At 55.1% G+C, this 25487-nt stretch overlaps 1 protein-coding gene across 3 annotated transcripts in view; it reads right to left on the bottom strand.

Moving 5' to 3' along the window:
- The window catches only part of CHD5 (chromodomain helicase DNA binding protein 5), a 32353-nt gene that overhangs the window by 3663 nt on the left and 3203 nt on the right, over positions 1-25487 (bottom strand). The window contains exons 2-35 of one of the 3 annotated variants that reach the window (XM_019470735.1): positions 23641-23820; positions 22684-22802; positions 21868-22106; positions 20391-20515; positions 18497-18620; positions 16379-16545; positions 16076-16294; positions 15044-15253; positions 14733-14944; positions 13115-13246; positions 12431-12539; positions 11952-12143; positions 11666-11866; positions 11128-11265; positions 10427-10548; positions 9654-9827; positions 8767-8908; positions 8260-8391; positions 7637-7754; positions 6994-7118; positions 5898-6129; positions 5682-5807; positions 5373-5545; positions 4463-4637; positions 3873-3965; positions 3320-3408; positions 2987-3120; positions 2447-2591; positions 2101-2260; positions 1857-1936; positions 1605-1734; positions 924-1013; positions 384-521; positions 60-129 (exon numbers count right to left, since the gene is read on the bottom strand). In XM_019470735.1, the coding sequence (XP_019326280.1) occupies positions 60-129; positions 384-521; positions 924-1013; positions 1605-1734; positions 1857-1936; positions 2101-2260; positions 2447-2591; positions 2987-3120; positions 3320-3408; positions 3873-3965; positions 4463-4637; positions 5373-5545; positions 5682-5807; positions 5898-6129; positions 6994-7118; positions 7637-7754; positions 8260-8391; positions 8767-8908; positions 9654-9827; positions 10427-10548; positions 11128-11265; positions 11666-11866; positions 11952-12143; positions 12431-12539; positions 13115-13246; positions 14733-14944; positions 15044-15253; positions 16076-16294; positions 16379-16545; positions 18497-18620; positions 20391-20515; positions 21868-22106; positions 22684-22802; positions 23641-23805 (5000 nt within the window). In that variant the 5' untranslated portion in view covers positions 23806-23820. Of the gene's footprint in view, positions 1-59; positions 130-383; positions 522-923; positions 1014-1604; positions 1735-1856; positions 1937-2100; positions 2261-2446; positions 2592-2986; positions 3121-3319; positions 3409-3872; positions 3966-4462; positions 4638-5372; positions 5546-5681; positions 5808-5897; positions 6130-6993; positions 7119-7636; positions 7755-8259; positions 8392-8766; positions 8909-9653; positions 9828-10426; positions 10549-11127; positions 11266-11665; positions 11867-11951; positions 12144-12430; positions 12540-13114; positions 13247-14732; positions 14945-15043; positions 15254-16075; positions 16295-16378; positions 16546-16743; positions 16818-18496; positions 18621-20390; positions 20516-21867; positions 22107-22683; positions 22803-23640; positions 23821-25487 lie in introns of those variants that run through there. The other 2 variants (XM_019470736.1, XR_002086123.1) reach the window with 2 other exon arrangements.

Genomic DNA, 25487 nt, shown 5'->3' with positions numbered 1-25487 from the left:
CCCCAAAAAACAGGGGGCAGACCACACCCCCCCCCCCCAGCCAGTAGTCGTGTCGGCGGTGCCAGATGTCGTAGATCTTGCCAGAGGAGATGGCAGCCCTTTCCTCATTCTGCCACAGCGTGTGCAGCTCTGCGGAAGCAGAAGCGAGACAGCCCGGTCAGGCAGCAGGGCTGCCGGGGACATGGCACAGCGCATCAGGCAGGGCGAGCGATGACATTTCCCGGGTGGCCATGGGCACAGCGCAAAACCGAGACACCCTGCTGCGAGGCTGAAGCACCGTCCCATCTGCAGTCTGTTTACATGGTTCGCATTTCTTGCACAGGTTCAGAGCTTTTGTGCAGAAGCTCTGCAGGAGCGGCCGATGCCTCGTCTCTTGCTCTTACCTGTAAAGCCACCGTCAGCAATGTTGAACATGAATCTGAAGTTCACGTTTCTGTCATCCTTCTTTCCATCCTCCTCTTCCTCTTTGTCACCATTTTGCTGAGCCTCGCTTTGCTCCTTCTCCTCTGCCTTGGCATCCTCTGCTTGGCAAACACAAGAAATTGCACCTGTCTAACCGTACTCTGCCAAAAGACCAACCAGCGTCATCCTTGCCCCATCAGCTGCCAGAGGAAGTCCTCGCTAAAGCCACTGTTGGAAAAGCCACCAGCCTGCTCTCTGCTCCACAGCAGCCGACCATCTGCCTCTTCCAGCAGGTCCTACTGTTTGCACGGCAAGCACAGGCAGAGCCCACCATAACAGGGTCTTGCTCCCGCCCATGACTCCCGAGCATCACCAGGAGACAAGCACCAGCTGCTGCGGGTGCTGACGGCTGTCCTCGCCATCGCCCCACGGACACACTCCCTCGCCTCTGCGCCAGGCACCTGCCTTGCTTTGGAGACCCTTCACACCATTTCTCACCCCAAAGCCTCCTCATGCCTCACCTGGTTTGACTTCTTTGTCCTCCCCTTTCCCTGGGCTGCTGTTCAACTCCGGCTTCTCCAAAGGCTTCTCTTTCTCTTGAATCCCCTCATCTGCAGAAGGGAACGGGACTATGAGAAAAGCTTGACATGCAAAACGCTCTTCAGGGAACAACAACTTATTGTCTGGATAGACTTTCCCTTTTAAAGTGTTTATATTGTATGTACGTTCAAGGTGTTCAAAAAACTTCTAACAGAATATTCTTCTGCATTTTATCAAGAAAACTTATTTAGTTTTCCCTCTTTCTTGAGACATCCAGAAGAACATATTGCTAGGAACAGAAAATGCCCCCCAAAGTGAGCACTTCTCATAATGTACAATCTGGAATTGTTGGGTTTTTTCAGGAATTGCCACAAGACCTTGCAACATTCAGGTTTCCCACTGTGATTTGGAGAAGAGGAAGACCTAAGCAAGGTGCAAGTGTAGGAGCCTCCCACCAGAGGGAAAGCCCGCCCATCAGGAGCACCAGCGCATCCCAAGCTGTTAGGGTGCACGCCCTGGTCTCCACACAACTTCAGCTGCAGAACTTCTCCAGCGCAAACCAGTGTCACTGCTGAGTGCCACAGCCCCTCAGAAGTCCCAGCCATGGCTGAGAGGGGAGCCCACGCACGGGGATCGCGTCCGCCTGAGCCATAGAGACTCACCTTTCACCAGAGGCTCAGGAGAAGGCTCAGCCTTTTCACTCTCCTCTTGCTTCTCTTCCCTCAGTTTCTCTTTGCTGTCGCAGATTTCTGGGTGCTCTTCGCTTTCCACCTTCTCGGCACTCGCAGGCACCTTAACATAAAGTGCCCACACCAGATCAGCCCGGCCTTGCCCTTTCCTTGGGGAGAGCTCCAAGTTTCTGGGCAGGCCACGAGAAGGCTTCCCGGAGGAGATGCTGAAAGAAGCCACCCTACCTGGCTGTCGGACACCTTCCTGAACTTCTGCTCTACTTGGTCCTTTTCCTCCTGGAACCCAAGTTGCGTTTCTGTTTTGTCTGTAGCAACAGCAAAGCAAGGAAGCTATTGAAGGGGGCCCCAGAGGGCTGCGCACACTGCCAGGGTAGGCAGACACCTGCAAGACCTTCTGGTGTCTTGGCCCACCTCCCTTCCCGAGCCAGACCAAAACCACAATCCCCTGGAAGCCTGTAGGCACACCTACCCGCAAGGGCCACAGGTCCCATGTGCATGTGTGCTGGGCTGGCCGGGACAGGGGTGTTGGGATCTGAAGACACAATCTCGCTGGACTTTTTGCTCTCCGGGCCCTCGAGAATCAGATCTGGGGTGCTGTACTTCCCATTGACATGCTCAAACTCCTGGACCTAGGGCAGATGCACACCATCAAGTCAAACACAGCAGAGACATTTCCAGCCCGGTCAAAAATGGATGTGCACTGAGCCTGGGAGATTCAGTAGGGGATCCCTCGCAAGAGGCATTCAGCAGCCAATGAAACCCACAAGCCTCCAGAACATACCTGAAAGGGCACATTTAAAGTTTTAGTCACCCACCTTCTTCCTTACTAGTGACATGACTCCTATGCGAGTCAGCACGTGCTGCCGTGACAGCCCTTCCCGGGGAACGCCGTCCGCAAAGGTTTCGGCACCATCTGCCCCAGGTTCACACAAATGTCTCATGAAGAGAGAGACGTACGCCCTGCGGAAGGAAAGCCAGACCTCAGGCCAGCTTGGCCCACGGACTCCCTGCTGAGCCAAGCACCCACACCGTCTGCTTTCACCCGTGGGTGAGGGCAGTCTCATGCCCAGGCTAAGATTTAGCCTATCATAAAGAGAACAATAGCAGCCCTCTCAAATGAAACAGGCGTGGCCTCCCCAAAAAGAAACCTCGGTGGGAGTGTGCAAGCACTCGGGCTACTGCTGCCCAGCTGGCTTTGTCACAGCACAGCCTCTGCCTTGCCCTGGGGAGCACGGCCAGAGATGGCAAGACAACAGGGTGATCAGAGTTTGTCCTGAACATGCGAGCTAAGTGCTCACCACGATCAACCAGAACCCAGGACAGAACTCGCCCTGCCTGCCCAGGACCCCCTGTACCTGAACTCCTTCTCACTCTTTCCTCGCAGATCCCGGACCAGCCAGTGAGAGTTGAAGGCATCCTGGGGCGGCATGCCCCAACGCATGATAGCGTTCAGGAAAGCCTTGCGCTGGCGGGCATTGAAGCCGAGAACCTGCAGGGAGCGGAGGTGTTTCCTGGGATCACAATGCGGCCTCGGAAGCGTTTGGCATCTCGGAGCCTCGCGGCCGTTACAGGCATGCCGGACCAGGACTAATGTGCTGGCGACTCAGCACGGAGGAGTCCAGCCCGCGAGCCCAGGGCAGCCCTGGCACAACTGCATCGGACGTGCTCTGGCTGAGGCTGACACTCACCTCGATATTCCCCCCAACTCTTGCCAGCAAAGGAGGGAGAGGCTTGTCCCGGTCGCTCTTCAGCTGTCTCCGGGATTGTCTTCTGCCACCTAGAGTCAAGCAGCCTCAGTGATGGATGGGCCCAGGCAGCGAGGAAAGACGGCCAAAGTGCTCACGTGCCTCAAGCTCCCTGCACTCCCTCCCAACGGGAACAGAACCCGGGCAGAGCAGCCCAGGCTGCAAAGTCCCTTCCACCCATCCCGCTGGCCTTCCCAAGCCGGGACGCTCTTCTGCCCTTACCAGACAAGGGGCTACCATACCTGTTCCTCCTGTGGTCCCCATCCTTCCACTGTGAGGACCAGAGCAAGGTCCTGCGGTGGCCAGTGATGGAAAGAGCCGGTTGCCATCCCTGCCCCGGGAATCTCCTCACCTGGCAGGCCAGTGGGGATGCCTCCCCCTGAATGGAGGCCCAGAAGCACGCCAGTCCCTCCAACCCAGATGTTTCTGCTGCACCTGAGTGCCAGGGGCTTCCCGCAGAGCAAAATCCCGTGGAGTATCAAACGCATTAACTCACTCTGACCTTCTGGCCTCTCTTCAAAGTCTTCATCCTCATCCTCGGAGCCAATGGAGTACTCCGACTGGTTGTCAGAGAGCTCGTCCTGCCACTCTGCAGACCGCAAGGGAGGCAAGGTTAGAAGAGTGCCCGAGCAGTGGGACCCTGCCCAGGAGGGACATGCAGGACAGGCGAGAGTCTGCCTGCAGCTGCAACGGGCATCCACCACTGGGCAGCGAGAGAGAAGGACACAACAAGCAGGAAATCACATTCTCAGATTTTCCAAAATTAGTATTCTCCTATACAGAAAAAACCCAATTTGAAATATTTTGCCCACAGACATGTTTTTCCTAAATTCTTCTGGCAAAAACAGAGTTTACAGACCAAAAAATAAAAAGAAAAAATCGTTGAAGAATTTCTACCCTGGAAAGTTCAGGAATGTGGGAAACACAGAGCCATGCAGTCTACCAAACTGCAGAGGAACGCCAAGCAAACCACACCGCAGCCAGTATGTCTATCAGGGAACCTGTTTGTGCAGCTTTTCAGGGCCAGCCCGCAGGGCCTGCTCTCCACCCCAAGCCCGGCCAGGAGCCGAGCGGCCGCAGCCGTACCTTGGTCCTCCTGCGAGGCATCGTTGTAGTTGACCTGCTTGCGGATTCTCTTCCCTTTCCCCAGGTTCCGGGCCAGATCTTCCTGCTGCTGCTCATAGTGGTGCCGCAGCAGCTTCTCCCAGTAGTCGGGGTCCACATTCTCCTCTTGCTTGATGATCTCACGTTCCACCTCCTCCTGCAAAGCAAGAGACAAGAGGCTTGAGATCGGGCAGCCACAGACCTGCCCGCATCGCCCCACTGCCTGTCGTCTAACGGCACTCCAGGGAAAGAGGGAGGGAGAACACCGAGCCACTGGCTGGAATTTGGCTCCTGGCTCTTTGCCCAAACATACTGACCTCGGTGCAAGGTTGCCAAAGGGCCAAGACAACCTCCCACCCAGAAAGAGTTCCTCCAAACGCTACCATCCATCCCGCCCTGCAGTGCCCTGCAGTGCCCACGCTCACATCGAGGGAAAAACTACAGATCTGCAGAGGCCTCCCAGAACAGCAGTCTACTATCCGCTTCATCAACAGATGAAGGAAATAAGTCCGTCAGCTACTGGGAAAACAAACAACAGCAGTGCGGTACATAAGCAGCACCATGCCCGGGTGCATGGGCCTTCAGAAGAACAGAAGAAGGTGCCTACGGATGCTTTGATCGAAATGAGGTCCTGTGACAACAGGGACAGAGCCCGGCTTGCACTGTGAGCTGCACAGGACAAAGACAACTGTGCTTCCTCTGCCTGCAGCCAGTCCCATCAGCCCCGGGACCCCCAGGTCTGGAACAATCTACGGCAGTCGTAGATAGAGAGCAGGGAGGAGTCCTGCCCCGCACCGAAACACTCGCAAGAACAGGAAAGGGAGGGGAAGAAACACAAACAGAGGGATGTACAAAGAGGTGCGATCGTAAGACATGATACTAATCACATTACCACACCGTCCTCTTCTCTCACAACATACTGGGCCACTTTAAAGGAGCTGAGATACTCGTTCATGTTCTGCAGCTCCGTGTCATCAGTCGCATCCTGGTTTCGGTCCAGAAGCTTCGAGATGGCAGCATCATCGTAGTGGATCACACTGCTGTCATCCACGTCCTTATTGTCACCTGGAGGGCAAAGCGAGGGGAATGGAAGCACAAATCACCGTGCCGGAGACAGCCTGCTCCCAGAGCCAGGCGAGCTCAGGTTGGGCACAGGGCCAGGGAGGGGGACAGGTCGCCCCAACAAGGGGGGGCTACACACCTGGTGGGGTGCCACCGTGCTTTTTTTTCATGCCGGGAGTCACTGCACCCCCTTTGGTTGACAGCGTGTCAGAGAAAGGGGTGACAGCATCTGGCATGGTGATCCGCTGTCCCTGAGACACCATGCCTGCGGGCGTGAGAAGAGGAGAATGAGCCCCAGTAGCTCAGACAGGGCTCCACCTCACATGGAACATCCCCAGCGCCTTCCTGACCACACCTTCCACATCATCCTTGAAGAGCTCTTCTGTCCCAAACTTGAGGATGTCATCCAGCTCTTGCTTGGTCATGGAGCCCGACTTGGAGCCGAGCCCCGGGCGGACCACCAGGTGGGTGAGCATCATCTTCCTTTTGGCCACCTGGGTGATGCGCTCTTCAACAGAGGCTCTGGTCACAAAGCGGTAGATCATCACCTTCTTGTTCTGCCCGATGCGGTGAGCTCTGCTGAATGCCTGTGGGCAGAGAACGAAGCTGTCGAGGGCGGCACCACACTGTGCCGGCCGAGGGGTCTGAGTTTCTCACTCCTCCAGGGTGCACAAAGGCACCATGAGGGCAAGGCTGAATTCAGCATTCAGGCTGCTACGGGGCGGTGGAGCGAGAGGGGCTCCTCAGAGCCAACCTGAATGCGCTGGCCCCCTCCACTGACTGCAGGCAAGCCAGCTTCCCCACGTAGGCCCCTAACTGAGGGGTCTGAAGGCAGGCAGCAAGGACACGTTCCCCCTAGGAACCCTCCGGCTGCAGATTCACCAGGCCCGTGACGGCTCCTTCACCCCCCTGCACCAGCACATCCTCTTGCCTAGGACCCAGGGAAAGGAAACGCTGGCACAAACGGACGGCAACAGTGGATGTAGCTTTGGAGAGGACCGTCTCCCAGCCAGGGAGCATGGGAGGGATACACATTTCTCTTCACTTTTCCATTACTTTCAGAGGCATTGGCTGCTTGCCCGCTCCAGCTGCCATTTCCCGTTGGCGGTCAGTCCCTAGCTAGGGTCCGCCCCGGGCTTTTGGAAACGCAAGTGGAAGCTCCCCAAAAGAGGAGGGGACACCTGGTTGTGAACAAGCAGCAGGAGAAAGCAAGAAGCCCGCGGAAGACAGCTGGTTTTACGTGCCAGGTCTCTCCCACACCACAGACAGGCCGGGGTGAGGCTGGTGGATGCAGGAAGGGGCTCCTGAGCAGAAACGCGCCCCATAAATCCTGCAGAAAGGGTCGGCAGCTCTCGAGAGAAGAGACCAACTTCCCTGTGCGGGGTTTGCAAACAGAGGGCTGAGCCAGAAAGGTACTTACTATACGGGAAGGAAAAGGAAAAGTCAGAAACCTGGATGTCATTGTGGGGATTCCAGTCAGAATCATAAATAATGACTGTGTCGGCCGTAGCAAGGTTTATGCCCAGACCGCCGGCGCGGGTGGAGAGGAGAAAGCAGAACTGCTGAGCACCAGGAGCTGAGAAAGACAAACCCACAGGTGGCAAACGGTGAGACAGAAAGGAGCACGGCTTACGCAGAAAGGTGCAGTACTGCGCTTTAAGTATAAAACAGGGGGAACCGTCAGTCTAAGCCAACAAGCAACAGGCAGGGAAGGCAAGGAGTGAAAATACATCGTTCCCTGGGAACCAGTTACTGGAGAAAATGCAGCTCCGGAGCCGAAGGGGAAGCTCTGCCGTCTACTGAGGCCTTGAAGGGAAATGCCGGAGTCCCTCAAACTAAGCAGCCTGCCGTTGGCACGCTCCGGGTTCACTGTGGGACACAACTCAGGGGCTTAACAACGCAGTACAAGCAGCCCGTGCTGTGCCTCAGGAAGCTGGATCTGACAGCGCGGCACGACCGATGCGCAGGCAACCCCACGCCACCTGTCCTGCAGGTGAGCTGGGGCTCTCGGGCACAGCCAGGCAACCCCACTGCTGGCTGCGTGCTGCAAATCCACCCCGCGCCCTTTCCTCGGCAAGGCAGAAACGCGAGTACCGTTAAACCTGTCTATGGCCTCCTGGCGCAGGCCGCCGGTGATGCCCCCGTCTATCCGCTCATACTTGTAGCCTTCGTACTCCAGGAAATCCTCCAGCAAGTCCAGCATCTTCGTCATCTGCAGGGCAAGGCGACCCTGGCACGAGCGGCTCTGCACGGCCCGGCTCCCCACCTCCCCTCGCATACCCCGGGGACCTGCCCTGCCCCGGCCAGGCCCGTGCCCGCAGCCCAGAGGCCAAGGTGGCGGCAGTACCGCCAACGGCAGAATACGGCCGACAGGCAACTGCCAGAGGAGTGACACTCACGTCTCATCTTCTAGGGGCAGCTTTGCCAGCACGAGGGAACCGTGTCTGAGCGGCCCTCCCCGAAGGGGAGCACTATCACTATTATCTCCTCTTTATCCATAGATAAAAAGAGGTCTTAAATATTACAGGGAGTCCCTCAGGAGAGAGCTGGGACACAGTCCATCCATTGTGACTGCCACAGCTGCCACGCTATCTGGGGAATAAGCTGTCACCAGCTCTTCCACCTATCTCTATCTGTTCCTAGCACAAAATTCTCATACAGAACAAAAAAAAAATCCTTTAAAAATGTATTTATTATTAATCCTTCCCTACGCTCACCTGGGAGAAGATCAGAACTCTGTGACCCCCATCCCGTAACTTCTTCAGCATCTTTTGGAGCAGCATCAGTTTCCCAGAAGATTTGACCAGAGAATTCCCATCATAGGATCCATTGGGCAGAACCGGGGCCTCCTGTGAAGGCATCCTGGTTAGCCTCTTGGAGGACAACACTCGTTAACTTCAAAGAGAAATTCACATGCATTTCAAAGACAAATTCCTTGTATGAAACCACTTGCATGAAAACCCACACCATTAACCAAAGCAAGATCATGGAAACAGTCCCCACCGACGGCTTACACACAATATTCTGAGAAATGTCTCCACGGTGCAAATACAGTTGACGTACCACCGCCGCCACAGGAAAGAGGTACGGGTGATTACAGCACTTCTTCAGGTCCATTGATGTTGAGCCATTAACCAAAGCAAGATCATGGAAACAGTCCCCACCGACGGCTTACACACAATATTCTGAGAAATGTCTCCACGGTGCAAATACAGTTGACGTACCACCGCCGCCACAGGAAAGAGGTACGGGTGATTACAGCACTTCTTCAGGTCCATCATGATGTTGAGCAGCGAGACCTGGTTCCCACCACCTTTCGAATTCAGGGCTTCGAAATTCCTCGTCAGTATGAACTTGTAGTACTTCCTGCAGGAACAGGCATGGGACAGACACACTTGTAATTCGGCCAGATGTGGGACTGGCGTAAGCAGGACAGCACCGAATTAAACCCCACTCACGTCACTTCAAAAGGGACATTTGGACGTTTTTAAAAGCGACGGTTCAGCGCCCTCAGCCCGGGGCTGGGTTTATTCAATTGCTCTGTGGATACCACAGCCCCTGTAAGTGGGATGGACTCAGGGGCACAGTGGCTAGGAACGCTCCCCGCTGCTGGGTGTAAACTGAGCCTTGCCCAACGTGCCGGGAAGAAGCGACATGCCCTTCCCTGCAAATCCCCCAATCTTGGCAGAAGATGCTGCTGAAGCTGAGCAAGTCAGCCCAGAACAAACGGAGCTGAGCAAGCATCCCCTGGGGCAGCAGTGATGCTCCAGACTGACGCCAGGCAAGCCTGGTGCCCCGGTGCCGAGAACAGGAGAAGTGGGTTCAGCCTCAGTGTTTTCTCTGTGCCCCCCAGAACTAGCAGAGCCACGCTGACAGCCTGCCATGCATTAAATGCTTCCCGCTGAGCAGCCAGGACTGCACGGAGCCCAATTTAACCAGGCTGAACACACTCTCCAGTGAGACATAAAGCGCTCCAGCTCTTCCTGCAGCAGGCCTGAGGACAGTGGGGTGTCTCTGACCTGTCGAACTCCCCTGACGCCCCACCATGCTGCAGATGAGGCGGGGTGAGGGAAGCCAGCCACCCCGGGGGAGCTGCGCTGGAATTACTCACTTCTGCATCTGGCTCAGTTCCACTCTCACGATCAGCTCTGTCTTGGCCGGCATGTTCTTGAACACATCTGCCTTGAGCCGCCGCAGCATGTGGGGACCCAGCAGATCATGGAGCTTTTTGATCTGGTCCTCCTTGGAGATGTCTGCAAACTCCTCCAGGAACCCCTCCAGGTTACTGTGAAAGCAGCCAGAACCACACAGTGCTGAGCAATAATGGGACACGCAAGAGCAAAGATATCTGTTTCTTTATGACTTAGAAACAAGGGCAGAGCTCTCATGGTATACGATGAGGTAACGCTCCCATGCCTGTATCCGAGCAGAGCAAAAGTCAGACTGAGGAGCCGCACTGATGGCTGAGGGGAAATTTGCGCTAAATGCACCAATACGAGGTCTGAACAAGTTGCCCAAAGTACCTCTGTCTCCTCAGAGAGAGGGAAAAAGCAGGTTTCAGTTCCTCACGCACAACTCTCCTGGCCGATAGCAAGGCAATAGCTACCCCCAGGACCCAAAAAGTAGTAGTCCACGGGAATAAATTTGGGGTTACATAAAATGCGTGTGTAGCTGCTATGACAAACCATGGGGGCCATGTGCTTTGCCATCTGCCTGCCGGCGCAGATCAGTGACACTGGCACAGCAGTAACTGGATCCAGGCACCCCCACACAGACAGGAGCCTTGGGAAACTGGAAAACCTCTGCTGAGCCACCCCGCTGGCCAGCAAGAGACCAGGTCCTGACTGCTCTCCCTTTTCAGAGCGGAGAACTAGCGCAACTTACTTAAACCTCTCGGGAGTCAGGAAATTGAGCAGGTGGAAGAGCTCTTCCAAGTTGTTCTGGAGCGGAGTCCCAGTGAGCAGCAGCTTGTAATCGATCTTGTAGCTATTTAATACTCTAAAGAACTGGGAAAAGAAATGAGGTTAGGTGAAAAGAGCTCAGAGGAGCCGACTAGTCATCTGGGGACTCTGCAGATTGCGCACACGGGGAGTCAGCAGTGACCTCTCCCTGCCACCAGGCACACAGAGCAGACCACACCACAGCTTATATGTCCTGCTCTGAGCCATCCCCATCAAGCCCAGGCAGCAATCCTGAATGTCCTTGGGTCACACCGCCTGCCTCACACTGCGCTGGGGACTGTGTGAAGGTCCCAGGGGCCAGAGGCTGCATTAGCCTCAGGTAAAGGGGAGAGGAAGGAGAGGGATCAATTCCCTTCCATGACAGCCCATCAAAGGACTGTCAGGTTGCCAGGCAGGCAGCGAGGCTGCCACCTCTTCCACTGCTGAAGGATTATTAATGCCAGAGGATGTTAAAGAGAGCAAATCCACCGAAACGCGGGTCCCAGACAGAGCCTGTGCGAGGTGAGGACATCTTCTGCCTCTCAGGGAGGAAAGCACGTAGCAGCAGGTTGCCAGTGCTGGGGTGTCGTATCTTTGTGGCACGAGCCGCACCACAAAAATCAGTCACAAACATCTGCTACCTACTTTGGACTGGTTGTTCTTCAGCCTGTGCGCTTCATCCACCACCAGACAGGCCCACTCTATGGAGCCCAGCACCGCCTGGTCAATAGTGATCAGCTCATAGGAGGTGAGCAGGACATGGAACTTGATCTGGGCTTCCTTCTGGAGGAGCAGAGGGAGAGAAAAGCCTGGATAAGAGAGCCAGGAATGGGACGGCCTCCACCTTTGCTGCTGCTCAACGGGACCCAAGGAGAAAATGGGGGGCTGCCTGCACTGTACTGCACAGCACCAGCAGCAGGGCTGAGGCATGAGTCGTGCCAGCAGAAAATCTATACCCGTCTGAATGTTAGAACCAAGTAGGGGACTACAGAAACAGAAAAGGGTCTGGCAGAAATCTTTAAAGCTCAGCACAAATCTCCTGCATTTGCAAACAGTGCCAGCTTCCCTCTTTGGAAAACACCTGATTAGGGACCTAACCAACTCCCTCTCCAGGTCGAATTCTGCTCTCTCCCCTTCTTACTGATGGTTAAAGTACTGGGTAGGGCACAGACTTAGCTCCCACCTTCATCCGGAAGACCTTCTTTCCACTCCGGATGGCGTTGTCTTCAAAAGAAAACTCATTTTCCCGGATGACCGACCGGCTTTCTTTGTCCCCCGTGTAGGTCACGACGTAGAAGTCGGGTGCCCACATCTCAAACTCGCGCTCCCAGTTGATGATGGTGGAGAGAGGGGCGCTGACCAGATACGGCCCTTTCGAGTGGCCCTGCTCAGGGAGACAAAGTCCAAGCTGTTCTCCCTGTACCAAGCAGCTCTCAGCCACCTTGGGGACTGCTGGATGCTCCACTCACCTCCTTGTACAGGGAATACAAGAACACAATAGTCTGCACAGTCTTCCCCAGCCCCATCTCGTCGGCCAGGATTGTATCCGTCCCTTGGGCCCAGGAAAATCTCAGCCAGTTTAGCCCTTCCAGCTGGTAAGGATGGAGCGTGCCTCCCGTGGCATCGATGTACCACGGCTGCTTGTCAAACTTCACTGTAGGCTGAAAAGAGAGAGAGACAACGCAAAGCAGTGAGAACCAACTCCCCCTCCTTTCTCTGTGGCCAAGCACATCCCTCTTTAGCCTTGTGACACCTAACAGCCCCAAAAGAGATGGAGACATGGTCCCCAGCACAGCACAGCCCTCAGGCTCCTCACAGCGAAGCCACCCCAGAGCTTTGAATGAAAAAAGATGGGAAGGAACTAGAGGAGAAAAATGTAACAGGATGGGGTGGCCTCCCTCTCTCTGGGCTCACACACCGTTGTGCTGCCCCCACCATTCTCACTCACATCCACGAGAGGCGTTTCTGGAGGCTTTTCCAGCTTCTCCTCTTTCAGCTTTTTCCCTTTCTTGTTCAGCTTCTTCAGAGGGCGCGTGTCCTCCCCCAGCATCAGCTCCCTGCAACAGCCAGTGCGCATCAGGAAAAGGCAGGTGGGCATTCCTCTCCCAGTCCCCAAACTGAGGGACAGAAACGCCTCTCAAACTCCACTGCCTTTTCCCCACGGGAGCTTTTCTGGCCCAGTTAGCACAGGCACTCAGAGAGTGTTAATTTTCCCCTCCCAACAGTCCACGCAACTTCATCTAAAATGAAGAACAGCAATCTCATTATAGTACTGTGGTTTTCCCCCAAAACAGACAGGCAGCAGCGCCATGGAGCCGCCCTGAAGTGCAGTGAGACCACAAATATCCTGGCAGTATAAACGCAGGGGAAGGGGAGCACAGGCTGGAAAACAACAGGTAGGCAGGATTTCCCAGCAGCCCTGAAATGGCATTTCAGGAGGGCCAGCTTTCCAAAAGTGCACAGCCACTGCTCTCTGAAGAGAGGTCCCTGCGAGTGGTGCCAGTATGTTCAAAAGGGGGACACCTACGAGTCCCCGGTTGTCCCAAACGCCGGCGCAGGCTGCCCCAGCTCTGCCTGGCTCTCCCAGGCTGCGGCAGCCCGGCTGCAGATCCACCACCTGGCTGGCTCGTACCTGTGGTTCCAGTAGAGGTGTTTGAGGTTCTCGTAGTATGGGATGTCTATCTCATCGATCTCCCAAGTGCACTGGTCGTACGGCAGGTCTTTCCACTTGATCAAGTAATGGACGTCTCCCTTTTTATCAAAGCTGTAACGCAGGGCACGAAAAGCCTGTCAGTGAAATGACACTCAACCCCTGGGAAGGAGCTAGCCATAACCTGCTTCCACAAAACTGGATGCTTCATCCTCTGCTCTTACCTACAAGACCACGACATCCAAGCAGAGGTAGAAAAACATAAAGAAAGTATCGACACTTTCCAGCAGAAATGCCTATTAATCTGCTGTGTGTGTTCAATCATTAAGCTTTAAAGGCTGCTCTTCCATTCCACTGAACAACCTTGTTTTCCTGTTTTACCAGGACTGGATGAATTCCAGCACTCACCCTCTTTCTCCTGCAGCATTCACTGCTCTATGAAGTTTTGCTTACACTGAAAAATGAATAAACACACTACCGAGTCTTGATTATATGCCTACAGGGAAAAAACCCTTGCCTTATTAGCAGACAATGTAAAGGTCGCATGAAAATTAGCCAGGCAGCTTTGTTTCTTTTCTGCCAAGCAGCCTTCAAGCAGAGTTGCCACTTGAAACATAGAAATTCAACAAAAAGGTGTCTCTAGCCGCTCGATGTAAAAAAAACATCTGCACAGCACATTTCATACGCAGGAAATTTCTTCCACAGAAAAGAAACACAAATGTCAAGGCTTCGTAAGGGAGTCAGGCACCTGCTCAAACTCCTTTCCTTGGGCACCATCCGTATCAGCATCAGGGGAGGTAAGCGGGGATAACGTACCTCTCAGGTGCGAGTAGTACACAAATCCCTGCTGGTGCCTCACCTTTGACATGAGTGCAGAGGGGGCGCATGGTTTCTGAGAGGAACAAATGACCTACACGGGAACAGGCTGCTGTTCCAAAGTAGTTTAGGTGAGTGGCAGCAGCCGCAGGGCACAGTTGATGGAAGCAAGACCCATCACCGGGTCACAGCAGAAATTTACAGAATGATTAGGCTGTAACAGGGACCCAAACAATATGTCTGAGAAGAGTGGAACAACTCTGTGCATCCGCCTTTGGGAAAGTTTACTATCTCTATTTTTAACATGCCGTGTAGCAGAAATGAAAATAAGGAAGGCATCGATTCACTTCTGGCCTTGGCTTCACCTCGGGAACAAACCTCCAAGGTGACAGAAACCTCGAAACAAGCCAGCAGCTGAAATTCCACCAGCCCCAGATTTTGGCTTTGCAGAAGGATGGCAAGAACTCCCCGGCCCCGGGGGGGGAAGAACTCAGCCGAGCACAGAAATCCCGCAGCAGGCAGTCCCAGAGGCTCAGCTAACCATGTAAACTGTCCATGTGAGAGCTGCGCACGAAGGGAAAACCCGCAGAGAGCACAGACCCACTGCTCAAAGCTTCATCTGCAGAACTCACAGGGGTCCCGGGGAGCGCAGCAGGGCTCACCCTTGCTGTTTCGCTCCCTGCCTTGCAACGGCATCGCTCAGCGCCAGCACTACCAGGGGCTCAGGCACCCTGGCACTTGCCTTTCCATGGCCCGTTCACGCGCCCCGCACACGGCTCCTCACCTGTGGTTCAGGATGCGGTGGATCATCATCCACTCAGGCTTGATGCCGTAGCGGTAGAACCGCTCCTCCATCTTGGCGTACTGTGGGTCTTTGTTCTTCCGCTTCTCCCTCTGGCTGTCCTCGTCCCCAGAGCCGTAGTCGAAGGCCGGCGGCTCATCCATGTCGTTCTTCCGTTGGTAGTTGCGGTACATCACGGTGTGGTAGAGCTCCAGCTGCGCCAGGAGGGAGCCGTGCTCAGCCCACGGGCGGTGGGGCAGTGGGCTGGGCAGGGGCACGACAACGACGAGGACAACAACAATGCGCTGGCTCACCTGCAGCTCCTTGACCCAGGAGCAGTGCCAGTAGGAGAGGCCTGCCCACTTCACGAAGAACTCGCGCTCCGGGATCCCCTCCAGCACCTTCGGCGGGGGGAGAGCCAGCTCTGCGTCTGGGGCGGGCAGCACGGGCAGGAGCTGGGCGGCCGGTGGCTCCTTCCAGGCCCAGTGCAGGATGCGTTGGACTTTGCCCTTCAAGGGAGGGCACTGGGGATAAAAAAAAGCAAACAGGCAAGAGCACAGAGTTTAAGGTGAGCCCCTGTCATGGACCGCGGGGAGGAGGGCAGACCTGGAGGGCAGCAGGGGTCTCGCAACACCGAGCAGACGGCAGCCGTCCAGGTGCGGCAGGGAGAGCACGGCCAGGGCTCCAGGAAGCCTGTGCTGAAAGCTGCTGCCAGAGGGAAAGCCCAGGGTGGAGAGCGACCGTGGATTCACCCCCAGCCGTGAGGAGCCAAGCGTGGCAAACTGGGTGACCTGAACGGTCCCAGACCCTGGCTGCATCTATCTCACCCCGCAAACACCACCACTGCCCCTAGGCACAGGCAAAGCGCTGCCCAGGTCCTGGGCAGAGCTACTCATTTGTTACCTCTAACGGGGCGGGCAGAAAGGAGGCAGTGAGGGTGCGTGGGGCGGGTGGAGGCTGGCCAGCGCAGGCGTGCCCAAGAAGTGTCTGTGACACTGCTGCATCCCCCGCAGGGACGGGTCTTGCCACCAGGCAAGAAAGGCACCTCTACACAGGCCATGCATCAAATGGGGCTTGACATCCCATCTGAAAACTGGCAGGGAAGCCGCCAGCCAGCAATCCCCACGGGGAGACCACGCAGGAGGCAAAGCCGTCCAGGGCCCTCAGGTGCATGCAACCGGCAGCAATGCTCCTCCAGGGAGGGGGTTTGTGGCAGAGGGCAGGACGCCGGCCCTGCAGCACGGCACGGGGAGAGGGCACAAGGGGCAGTGGCGGCTGGGAGACCTGCTCCCGGGCTGGGCAGGTATGGGAGCAGGGACGGGGCGAGGAATGCTGGTAACACTCACTGTACAGCGAGGGCAGAGCCATTCACCATTTGGTATTTCCGGCAGCGGCGGGTTCAGGCAGTGGAGGTGGTAGGAGGACGGGCAGGTGTCACAGCACAGCAGCTCCCCTCCATCCTTACAGACCCGGCAGAACTCCATGTGGTCATCCTCCTCCTCCTCACCACCTTCCTCTTCTTCCTCCTCCTCCTCCTTCGGCTCCCACTGGATGCCCTCCTTCTCCTGGGGAAGCACAGCCAGAGTAACGCTGAGGGTTTCCGCCAGCCACCCACCCGCCCACACCCACGGGGCCCCGACCCCACTCACGCAGTGGGGGCAGCTCCACTTGCCCTCGGGGGCCTTCTCCAGCTCGGGGTCCAGGCAGACAAGGTGGTAGGCGCGAGGACAGGTGTCGCACAGGATGATCTCCCCTCCCTGCTGGCACACCTCACAGTAGTCCTGGTGGTCTGTCTCGTACCCGTCCCCTTCTTCGACTGCAAGCAAGGGACAGGCGTACAGTCAGAGGGACGGCAGAGCTGCCTGCTCTCCCGGGAGGGAACGGGACGCTTGCTCCTGTACGATACAGTTAAGGAAATAAGGAAAGTGTTTCGCCTCGGACCCCTCCTGTTACGTCCCCCTACCTCTCTGTCCCTCAGCACCACAGTTCATCTTTGCACACAGCATCATCTCACCTCTGTCTCTCTTTCTCTCTCCACACTGTATCATCCTTTGGTTCCTTCAGGCTCTCAATGGAGAATGCCAGAACCTGGAGAGGTTGCAAGGGAGGCCAGTCAGAGAAACCTCCCCAGGTACCAGCGCCACCAACTGCAAACGCACCATGCAAGGGTGACACGGCCGAGGAAGAGGAGGAGGACTCCTCTCCTGGGACTACTCTGCTCTTCCTGGGTGCTCACTGGCACAGAGGCAGGAGCTCTCTCAAGTCAGCGTGGACAGGAAGAGGAAGGGAGGGACAAGGCCTTGCAAGCACTGGAACAGCTCGTCTCAATTCCCAGCTCTGCCACAAACTCCCGGCGCAGACCTCCGACCCTCTGCTCCTCCAGCACGCGGCAGGAGCTGCCTAGCTCCAGCACGAGGGCCCTTGCACAGCAACAAGCCGGGAGGAGAAGCGACACCCTTCACACGCAAGACGTGGAGCCAGCCGGCCAGCCCTGCCTCATCAACCGACAGGGAGGCTGGCCAGCATCACGCTCTAACCGTCCCCCAGCCCAGAAGCCGCCCTTCCATTTCTTGGAAGCAAAAACCCATCGGCAAAGCTACGAAGCCAAAGGATGCGCCTGGATCTGAAGCACTTGTCCGAACGAGGACGCAAGGTAGAAAGGCAGCACGCGTCCTGCAGCAGCGCAGGAGGCAGAGATGGCATGGGAAGCCGGGCAGGGCGGCACTGGGCCCCGGCAGCCCCTGTTGGTGCTGGGAGCTGGAGCAGGGCTTGGGGCAGCTCGGCACAGGGGGGCTGCTCTCAACAACAGTGCGGGGATGGAGGTGCTATCGTGCAGAATCCACCCGCAGCCCTCTGCGAGGAAAGGGATGAAGGAATACACACACAAACATGGCCACACAGCCGCTGGGAGATCCCAACAGATGCTTTCCACCACCGTTCGCGCACTTCCCTCTTCCTACATTGCTACCACAGATCTACCACCTCCCTGCTGCCTGTTTGCATATCTCACGCAGACAAAAAGTCCCTCATCTTAACGCTTTCTTGCCCGCAGCCTGTCCTACTCCGCTGGGAGCTTGCCACAAGCCATGTCTCTCCAGGGGCTGCTCCTCAGAAAATCACTTCCCTGGAAGCCCCACAAATTCTGGAACTTGGCTGCTATAGGACAAACCCTGGTGGGATCAGGGCAGGGCAGCAGGGTGCCAGCTGCCCACGCCGCCCGTGACGCGCCCCGGCGCCCAAAGAGCAGGTAGGGTCCTGGGACAGGCAAGGGGTTCAGCCACCCGGGGTGGCTGGGGCTGCGAGCAGGCAGCGAGACGGGGCAGGTGGGCTTTGCGAGCCACGGTACCGCGGCAAGACAGAGCAGCGCAACGACGGCTCTCCCAAAGCAACTCTGAGTGGTGACACAGAGCTGGCTCGAGGGGAGAGGAGCCCCAGGCAGTGGCTGATGGCCAGAGAGAGGCCCAGAGGGAAAGCTGACTGCGGATCGACAGAAAAGCCCTGCCGCCGGGCTGCTCCGCTGGCACTGTGGGGGTGAGCCGGCACCCCGTGGTGGGATCCGCTCACTGCCTTCTTGCAGGCACGAGCCCACCAGCAGCAGGGCTTGGACACCAAGAAAGCACCTCGCACTCCACACACACAGACAAGCACAAGCACATCCTCTCCCACCAAGCCAGCGCCAGACAGCCTGGAGCTGCCAAGGCCAGGAAAGCACCATCTGAAGAGGGAAATCCAAACAGAACAGGAACAGAGTACAAAGGATGGCCTACTCCTCTTTTTCTTTCTCCTCCTCTTCCCTCTCTTCCCCAGGCCAGCCGAGCACTCGGAGCGCACTGAGGAGCTGTTGATGCTGGCACTGTCGAAGTCAGATTCCTCCCGTTCCTCCTCTTCGCTCTGCAGAGGGGAAAACCAGAGCACACACAGTCCAAGCACTGGCATCCCAGCGGTCACTCCCAGACAACACCACTCTGCAGCAGAACAAACCCCCAGAGACCCACATAAACCCACGTGGGATCATCGACCAGCGGCTGAGCTCCTCAGGGCGCCCTCCTTTCTGCATGAATCGACTAGCCAGAGCAGCAGGGATGACAGCATGGCAAACGCGCTCCTGGCACCAACAGACAGGGTTCACAGGAGTGTGTCACAAGGCGTTAGGAAGCAGGGAAATCTCCTCTATCAGATCGATGTCCCAGCCAGGCAATCAATCAGCGTAGATCTGGACTGTCACTAGAGCCTGAAGGCAATTACCTTGCACTACTCAGCACGGTGGCAGCTTGTCCAGTTCACAGCACCATCAAAGTGCAATCACTGAGCAAATCTCAGAGCACGTTTAAAATACGTAAATCAACATGCCAAGTCCCTGACAAGAGGTGGGCTCCGGGTTTCCCCTGCAGCTTGCCGTGCCCGCTAACACAGAGCGCAGACATATTGCACAGTGCAGCTAGCCAGGCACATTGGGAAAGTCTCAGCATCTCACAGGCATCAGGCATCGCCCAGCTGCAACACCCTGCTGCTGTGACAATGTTATCGTGGGCGCAGATACCCGAAACAGAGACACGTGGGGGGACAACCCCCTACTCCCACTCCTGGGCAGTCAGGGGCCCCCTTCTCCACTGCTTGGCAGAACTTTGCTCCCTCTCTCTCGACACCCGTTTCAGCTTGTGTCAGCCTGTTTGTGTGCATGCATGTAGGCATTCACGCTTGACCTTCCTTATAACGTAAAAGGAGTTAAACAGGCCTGGCATTCAATGGCATCAAAACATAACAACACGTCTGAATTCTTTTTCTGGAGACTATTAATCGGGTGCTTAGCGCTCCAGCTGCAGGAGCAAGCCCAAGCTCTTTGTAACTTTCAGGAATGCAAATGCATAGATCTAGAGTGCACCTGGAGATGGGATGAATCTTCTGTGACATGTGATTGAAAAAGTGCAGCAGCGAGTGGCTGCCTCGGATTGCTCCTTTCGCTTCAATCTCTGATGCACAAAGTCATTTACAACTTGTTATGTCAACTAGAACTAGAGAGTCAGTGAGCTCCAATAAGGGTGAACTAATGGAATTTTGATCAATATTATCAAGACCTACAAGAGTTCCACCCTTATTCAATAGTTATTTAAGAGATTTATTCTTTAAAGTGCTCTGCTGTTCTTTAAAACACACCTGATATTCATGAGCTGACAAGAGCATGGCACACAAACTGCAGCAGAGCCCTGATGCCATGCTCTTACCGGGAAGCTCTGGTACCCCTGGGCTATGCTGCGGGATCACAGATGCCAGGAGGCAGGCTATGCTAACGTGATTAAAGCATTCGATAATTCTCTTTGACATACGGTTCAGCTGGAGTGCAAGCCCTGAAGAATTCCTTTGCAAATGAAACCTGAAATGATGGCATTACCAACCTCATCACTGAAAGTAAATGTGATTATATGATTTTAGCAGAAATCACGCCCAGGCACAATGTCTTTACAAATCTGAGCCTGGGCACAGCTCTCTATCAAAGGGATGAAGAAATGTGCTGACCGGAGACTGGCACCTCGTGGAGGGGCATGAACAAGACTGTGACACCCCTACACGAGGGAGGCTTCTAGGGGAGGGCTTGTCCCGGCATTTCCCTGCCGTGCCCACCGCACCGAAGGCCCCCTGCAGAAAGAGGCGGTGCACACTTACAGAGGAGCCCTTTTTCCTTTTGCTGGGGATTCCTCCAAACCGGAATTTCAAGCCTGCCATCTTTTTCCCCTTCCCTTTTTTCTTCCCGTCTTTGGAGCCCTTGATTTTCTTCCGCACACCTGGACCTGGAGAAACAGAAGACTTGTTTGGTACTCTACAAACAGCTGTCCCCCAAATCACCCCCCACCCCCAGCACAGGATTTACAGGGAAGATGAGAGAGCACTGGGGACCACGGGGAGCAGGGCAGCAGCTAGCACGATCCACAGAGCACGTCCTTTGGGGCAAAAGGCTGCAAGCCCAGACCCAGCACTTGTGAAGAATCAGGGGAGGAAAGCATCTGCCCTGGGATCCAGGAGAGGGACTACAGCCCACGGACCACGGGGCTGCGAATACCAAATAGGGACTTAGGGGTCTGCAAGGCGGGGACAAAAGAGGCGGCCACGGAGAGGCAGGAACGCTGCACACTGCCCACCGCGCGGGAAGGCTGCTGCAAGCTGCACTCTTGGTCAGCTGCCAGCTCTGAGCTTCTTGTTCAAAACCTCTCGAGGCATCAGGAACTGACGACTGCACAAGTGGAACAGCAACCTTCCTGAGGAGGAACGCAGCACTAACAAAGGGAGACCCCTCCCTTTCCCACTACTGCCCAGCTTCTACAGTGTTCTGCACAGCCCCTTCCAAACGTGGGGAAAACAGCACCGATCTACCATCAGAAACAGGGAAATGTTGACAGCAAGAGAGAGACTCTTTCCATACAAATCAGACTATTTCCAGAGAAGCTACTGCAGATTTATATGGTTGGCTCACTCCTTGCAAGTGGGCTTTGAAAACAGACGCCTTTCACCCAACTGCCAGGAGAATAAATCCTTTATTCTGAAACAGAGCTGCAGCCTTACTGCCAGTGCCTTTCCATCACTGAACTCCTTACCATCTCAGAAACAGAGCACCCGGCTCGACCGCCAAACAGTGCACGTTCATCTGGCCAGACCACACCTGCTTTGCAAACGCACCTCTGCCCTAGCCTTGCTAACCTACAAATCCTCTTCAGCTTAGACACCGGACTCTGAAGATACTGCTGGTTTCTGGAGGGCTTTACAACCCTGCAGAATCCCCCATGACAGAAGATGGCACAGAAATACATGGCCCAATCACTTATTTAAGATATAAGAATGAAGGTGAGCATTAATTGCCACAAACTGCCAAAAGTCCAGAAGGTCCAGAGGCTGCCAGGGTGATCTAACATGGTTCACAAACCACAGCCCCCTCTAGGACTTCTGCAAGGGAAACAGGAGCTGCAGACACACCTCTGGCACTACCTTCACTTGCCCAGTTCGCTGAAGCATGTCTCCTGCCTGGAGAAGCTTTCCCACCTTTGCCAGCCTGAAGATGTGGCTGGCTAGCTCTGCAGGCCCGGCAGGCGGGCCGGACGCTGCCAGTGAGAGCAGACCCCCCGCTCAGCCCACCACAGCTGGCACCTACCCTTGCCCTCCTTGGTCTTAGCCTTCCTGATGACAGTGGGCAAGGCAGCCTGCTGGGGGCTGGCGGCAAGTGGCGGGGCGACGGTGACAGTCTCCACAGCTGCAGCAACAGCTGCTGCCGCCGCTGCTGCCGAGCTGCCCTTGAACGGGTTGTTGGCACTGAACTCTCGCCACTTGGCACCGAGCACGGTCATCATCTTGGACATGGGGATCTTGGGGTTCTTCTTAGCGATCAGAGGCCTGCAGGGCAGGGGAGAGGGAAAACCACACGTTAATAGAAACGCTTCACTGCGCGTCTGCTTCTGCTCATCGTGTGCTGGTACTTCAGCCTAAGAAATGGTGGTGCATGCCTCACAGCAGCAGGTCGCTGTGGCCCACTGCTGTGGCCTGCTGCTGTGGTAGCAGCTCCACTGGAAAGGCAGCAGAAACCAGAGCTTTCTTAAACAAGTAACTATACATAAAGGAGCACACTTAAACCTCCTCAGAGACTGCCTTTTCCTGAAATACCTGTTGTGTTTTGAATGGCTCGCAGTACAAGCAAAAATTCGTTATTGTTACTCAATTTTTCTCATGAAACTTTTCAAATAAGCACACACAAAAAACAGGGTTTTGGAGAGAGGGAGAGAAGAGAGAAACACTTCAGCTGTTTTCCAGTCAATCCTGCAATTAAGATGGAGTCCTGAGGACTGAGTCAGGCAGGGAGAAGCAACAAGGAGCTCGCGATGCAGAATTTACTTCACAACTTCAGCCACTTGACTGAGCAACGCCCAAATCTCAACCACTACCCAAGGCCCCGTCCAGACCTACAGTTTCCTACCTGAGAAACTGGCTGAAAGCCTTGTAATTAGTCAGAGTATGATAATCTTCTTCTGAGAAAATGTAATCTACGTCATCGAGGCCCCATTCTTCCATCAGCTGGGCTGAGCTCTTGGGCTCCTGCAGATTTACAGAGAGACATCATTAATGTAAACGACTGCAGCTCTGCAGACGAGCAGCGCAAGGCTGGGTCTGTCATGTGCTCCATATCAAACGCTCTCCCTAGTAGCGACACGCAGGGATTTGCTTCCATGACGTAAAAAAGAGCATGCACAAGTGCTTAATAAACTAATGCTTCGCACACTCCCAAGAAGCAAATTAACATGGCACCATCCAAATGCTCCCCATACCACATAATACAACACAAAGCCTTGGCGGGTTTCACGTCTCCAAGAAACTCAATTTTCCTCTGCACACAAGATAAATAACAGTGAAATACAGCCTTTCCTCTCCCAGTCGTTCACTCGCAATCTCTTCCTCGCCAAACCCAGGACAAGCGTCTCATGAAACCCCCAGGCCACCTTCTCTAAGCACAAGCTGCTCTGCCACGCTCTGTCCTCGCGTTCAGAGGACAGACACGATGAATCTGTTACTGGCGGGATGCGGGCAGACGACCCAAGAAAGCAAGCTGCCTCAGACTGAGAAGCTGCCGTTTGGCAGAAGATCCAAGCTACCTGACTTAGGTCTCCGACCTCAAAGTAAAACACCCTGGCTTCATCACTGCGAAAGGTACCGTGAGGACTTGTGAGTGCACATCGCCACGTGGCTAAATCCCCAGCCTGCCGGGGTGCACTTTGCTTATGCTGCTGTGCTTTAAACAAAGGGAAATTATTCACCAGCGCAAGGTCAATGGCCAGAAAACATGGCTTGGCTCTGAATGAGGTAACTCGCAGAGATCTAGCCGCACCCCGAGGTCTTACGCTCTAGCACCAGCTCAGGGTAAAGGAATCTTTAGTACCTTTAGAGCTCCATCCTCGTTGTCATCCTCCTCTTCATCCTTCTTTTTCCGTTTTGGTTTTTTCTCCTTCTTGTCCTTCAGTTTTTTCTTCTTCTTTTTGTTAGGGGAATAGTCACTCCCTTCACTCGCAGATTTCTCTTCGATCTCCTCTTCGTTGTCTGACATTTCATCATTGCTCCCCTAAAACAGAAGTGACAGTGGAGAAAAAGCAGGGCCTGCCTCCGCTCTGCTCTCCTCCAACAAACCCTCCCAGCCAGCACGAAGCAATTGCTGTCACCAGCCAAAGTCAACCCTCCCTCAAATAACTCTGCCATTACACTGGGGGGCTGGGGGAAAACAGCACGAAAATCAGATTTGGGAACGGCAAGAAGCACCCGACCACAGGAGACACAGACAGAAAGAAATCCTTGGTTTATCTGGAACTGTTTCTTCAGGGCAGTTCTGTGATCCCTAGCCAACCTTCTGCTCCAAGCTCCCACCTGTAAATGGAGCCATTCCCTCTCTCCATTCCAGGAGCGCTATAAACACATCTGCTCGTGCAAGGCAACCCACACCCTGTGGAAGCACCAGAAAAAAGAGAACGTCATGCAATACAGATAAAACCGTATTTTGGAAAAGCTCGTCCAGGCCAAGGTATATGGAATGGAACCTTTATGCTTTTGCCTCAAGACTCGTTCACCGAGGGGGGCAAGAGAAGCAATGCTGAGCCACAGCCGTGCAGATGTATGCCTGCTCTGCCTCCATATTGTAACGTGCTCCTCTGAAAGTGCCCCAATGCTGCAATACCACAGCGTTCAGGTACTGTTCTGGTGAGCGGCGGTATAAACAGAAAACCAGGAAACAGCAAGCCGAGTAAGCGAATGTGCACATTAAAAATAGCTGCGTAGTAAACCAAAGAGCAACTCCTCTGAGAGGCAGCTAACTGCTCTGCCAAAAGACCCTACATTTTCAGACAGGCAACATTTAGGCAATGTTTTTAATTGCTATAACACAGGTAACATATGATGTTCCGTCTTGTGTTTGCTCATGGCTTTACACAAATAAAGTCACATTCTTCTACCACAGTGTGAACAGCGAAGAAACTAAAGGAAAGGAAGAGAAGGTCTCTTTAGTCATGTGCAATCTTTAGCTCACTGGACAGATATTGTGCTAGGGTTTTGCTTTGTTTCTGGTTTTTTCTGCTGCCCAGCTGGGCACTATGTGCTGCAGTAGAACTGTGTGACTACAGGAGGATTTCAGCTGTCACACGAACCAAACAGTCCTGGTGGATGCACAGAGAGTCTTGAAAGGGGCAGGAGAGCAGAGTAAGTCAGGTGAGCCTAACTGAATTCCCTCGCTTTCAGAGACAGACAGCCACACGAAACCCCCCATCTCCAGTGGAGACTTGGTCACACACAGCTTCAGCAGCGAGGTGAGCCAACCACTTCAGAAAGGCCTGGGCCCTGCTGGACGGCTGACGGATGCATTCTGCTTCCCCACAGCCAGAAGAGACCAGGCTCAGATGGCTACACCGTGCTGGGGAGAGCTAGAGCGGAGACTGGTCAGGCGGAATTCAGGTTTCCTTCTGGGAGAGAGACCGTGACCCGCTGCACAACTCTGACAGCAACCACATTACCATCCTAATGAACGCCACCGCCTTCCGGGTGGAGCGCTGGTGTCCCCAGAGAGCCTGCCAGAGGCCGCGTGCGTTAAGGCATCCCTCCGTCCCACCCAGGGCGCTCCGGACCTGGACGGCAGAGCCCTCACGCCGGCGTGCAGAGCAGCACAAGAGGGCTCAGCGGGGGCCCGCCCCACGGGGAGGGCCCGGCCCGGGGCCCAGCACGGCGGGCAGCACCGGGGCCCAGCAC

This window comes from Aptenodytes forsteri, unplaced genomic scaffold (genome assembly GCF_000699145.1).
Source record: "Aptenodytes forsteri isolate BGI_AS27 unplaced genomic scaffold, ASM69914v1 Scaffold16, whole genome shotgun sequence".
In the NCBI taxonomy this organism is placed as follows: domain Eukaryota; kingdom Metazoa; phylum Chordata; class Aves; order Sphenisciformes; family Spheniscidae; genus Aptenodytes; species Aptenodytes forsteri.
Note: the sequence above shows the minus strand (reverse complement) of the source record. Positions and strands in the feature narration are given on the sequence as shown.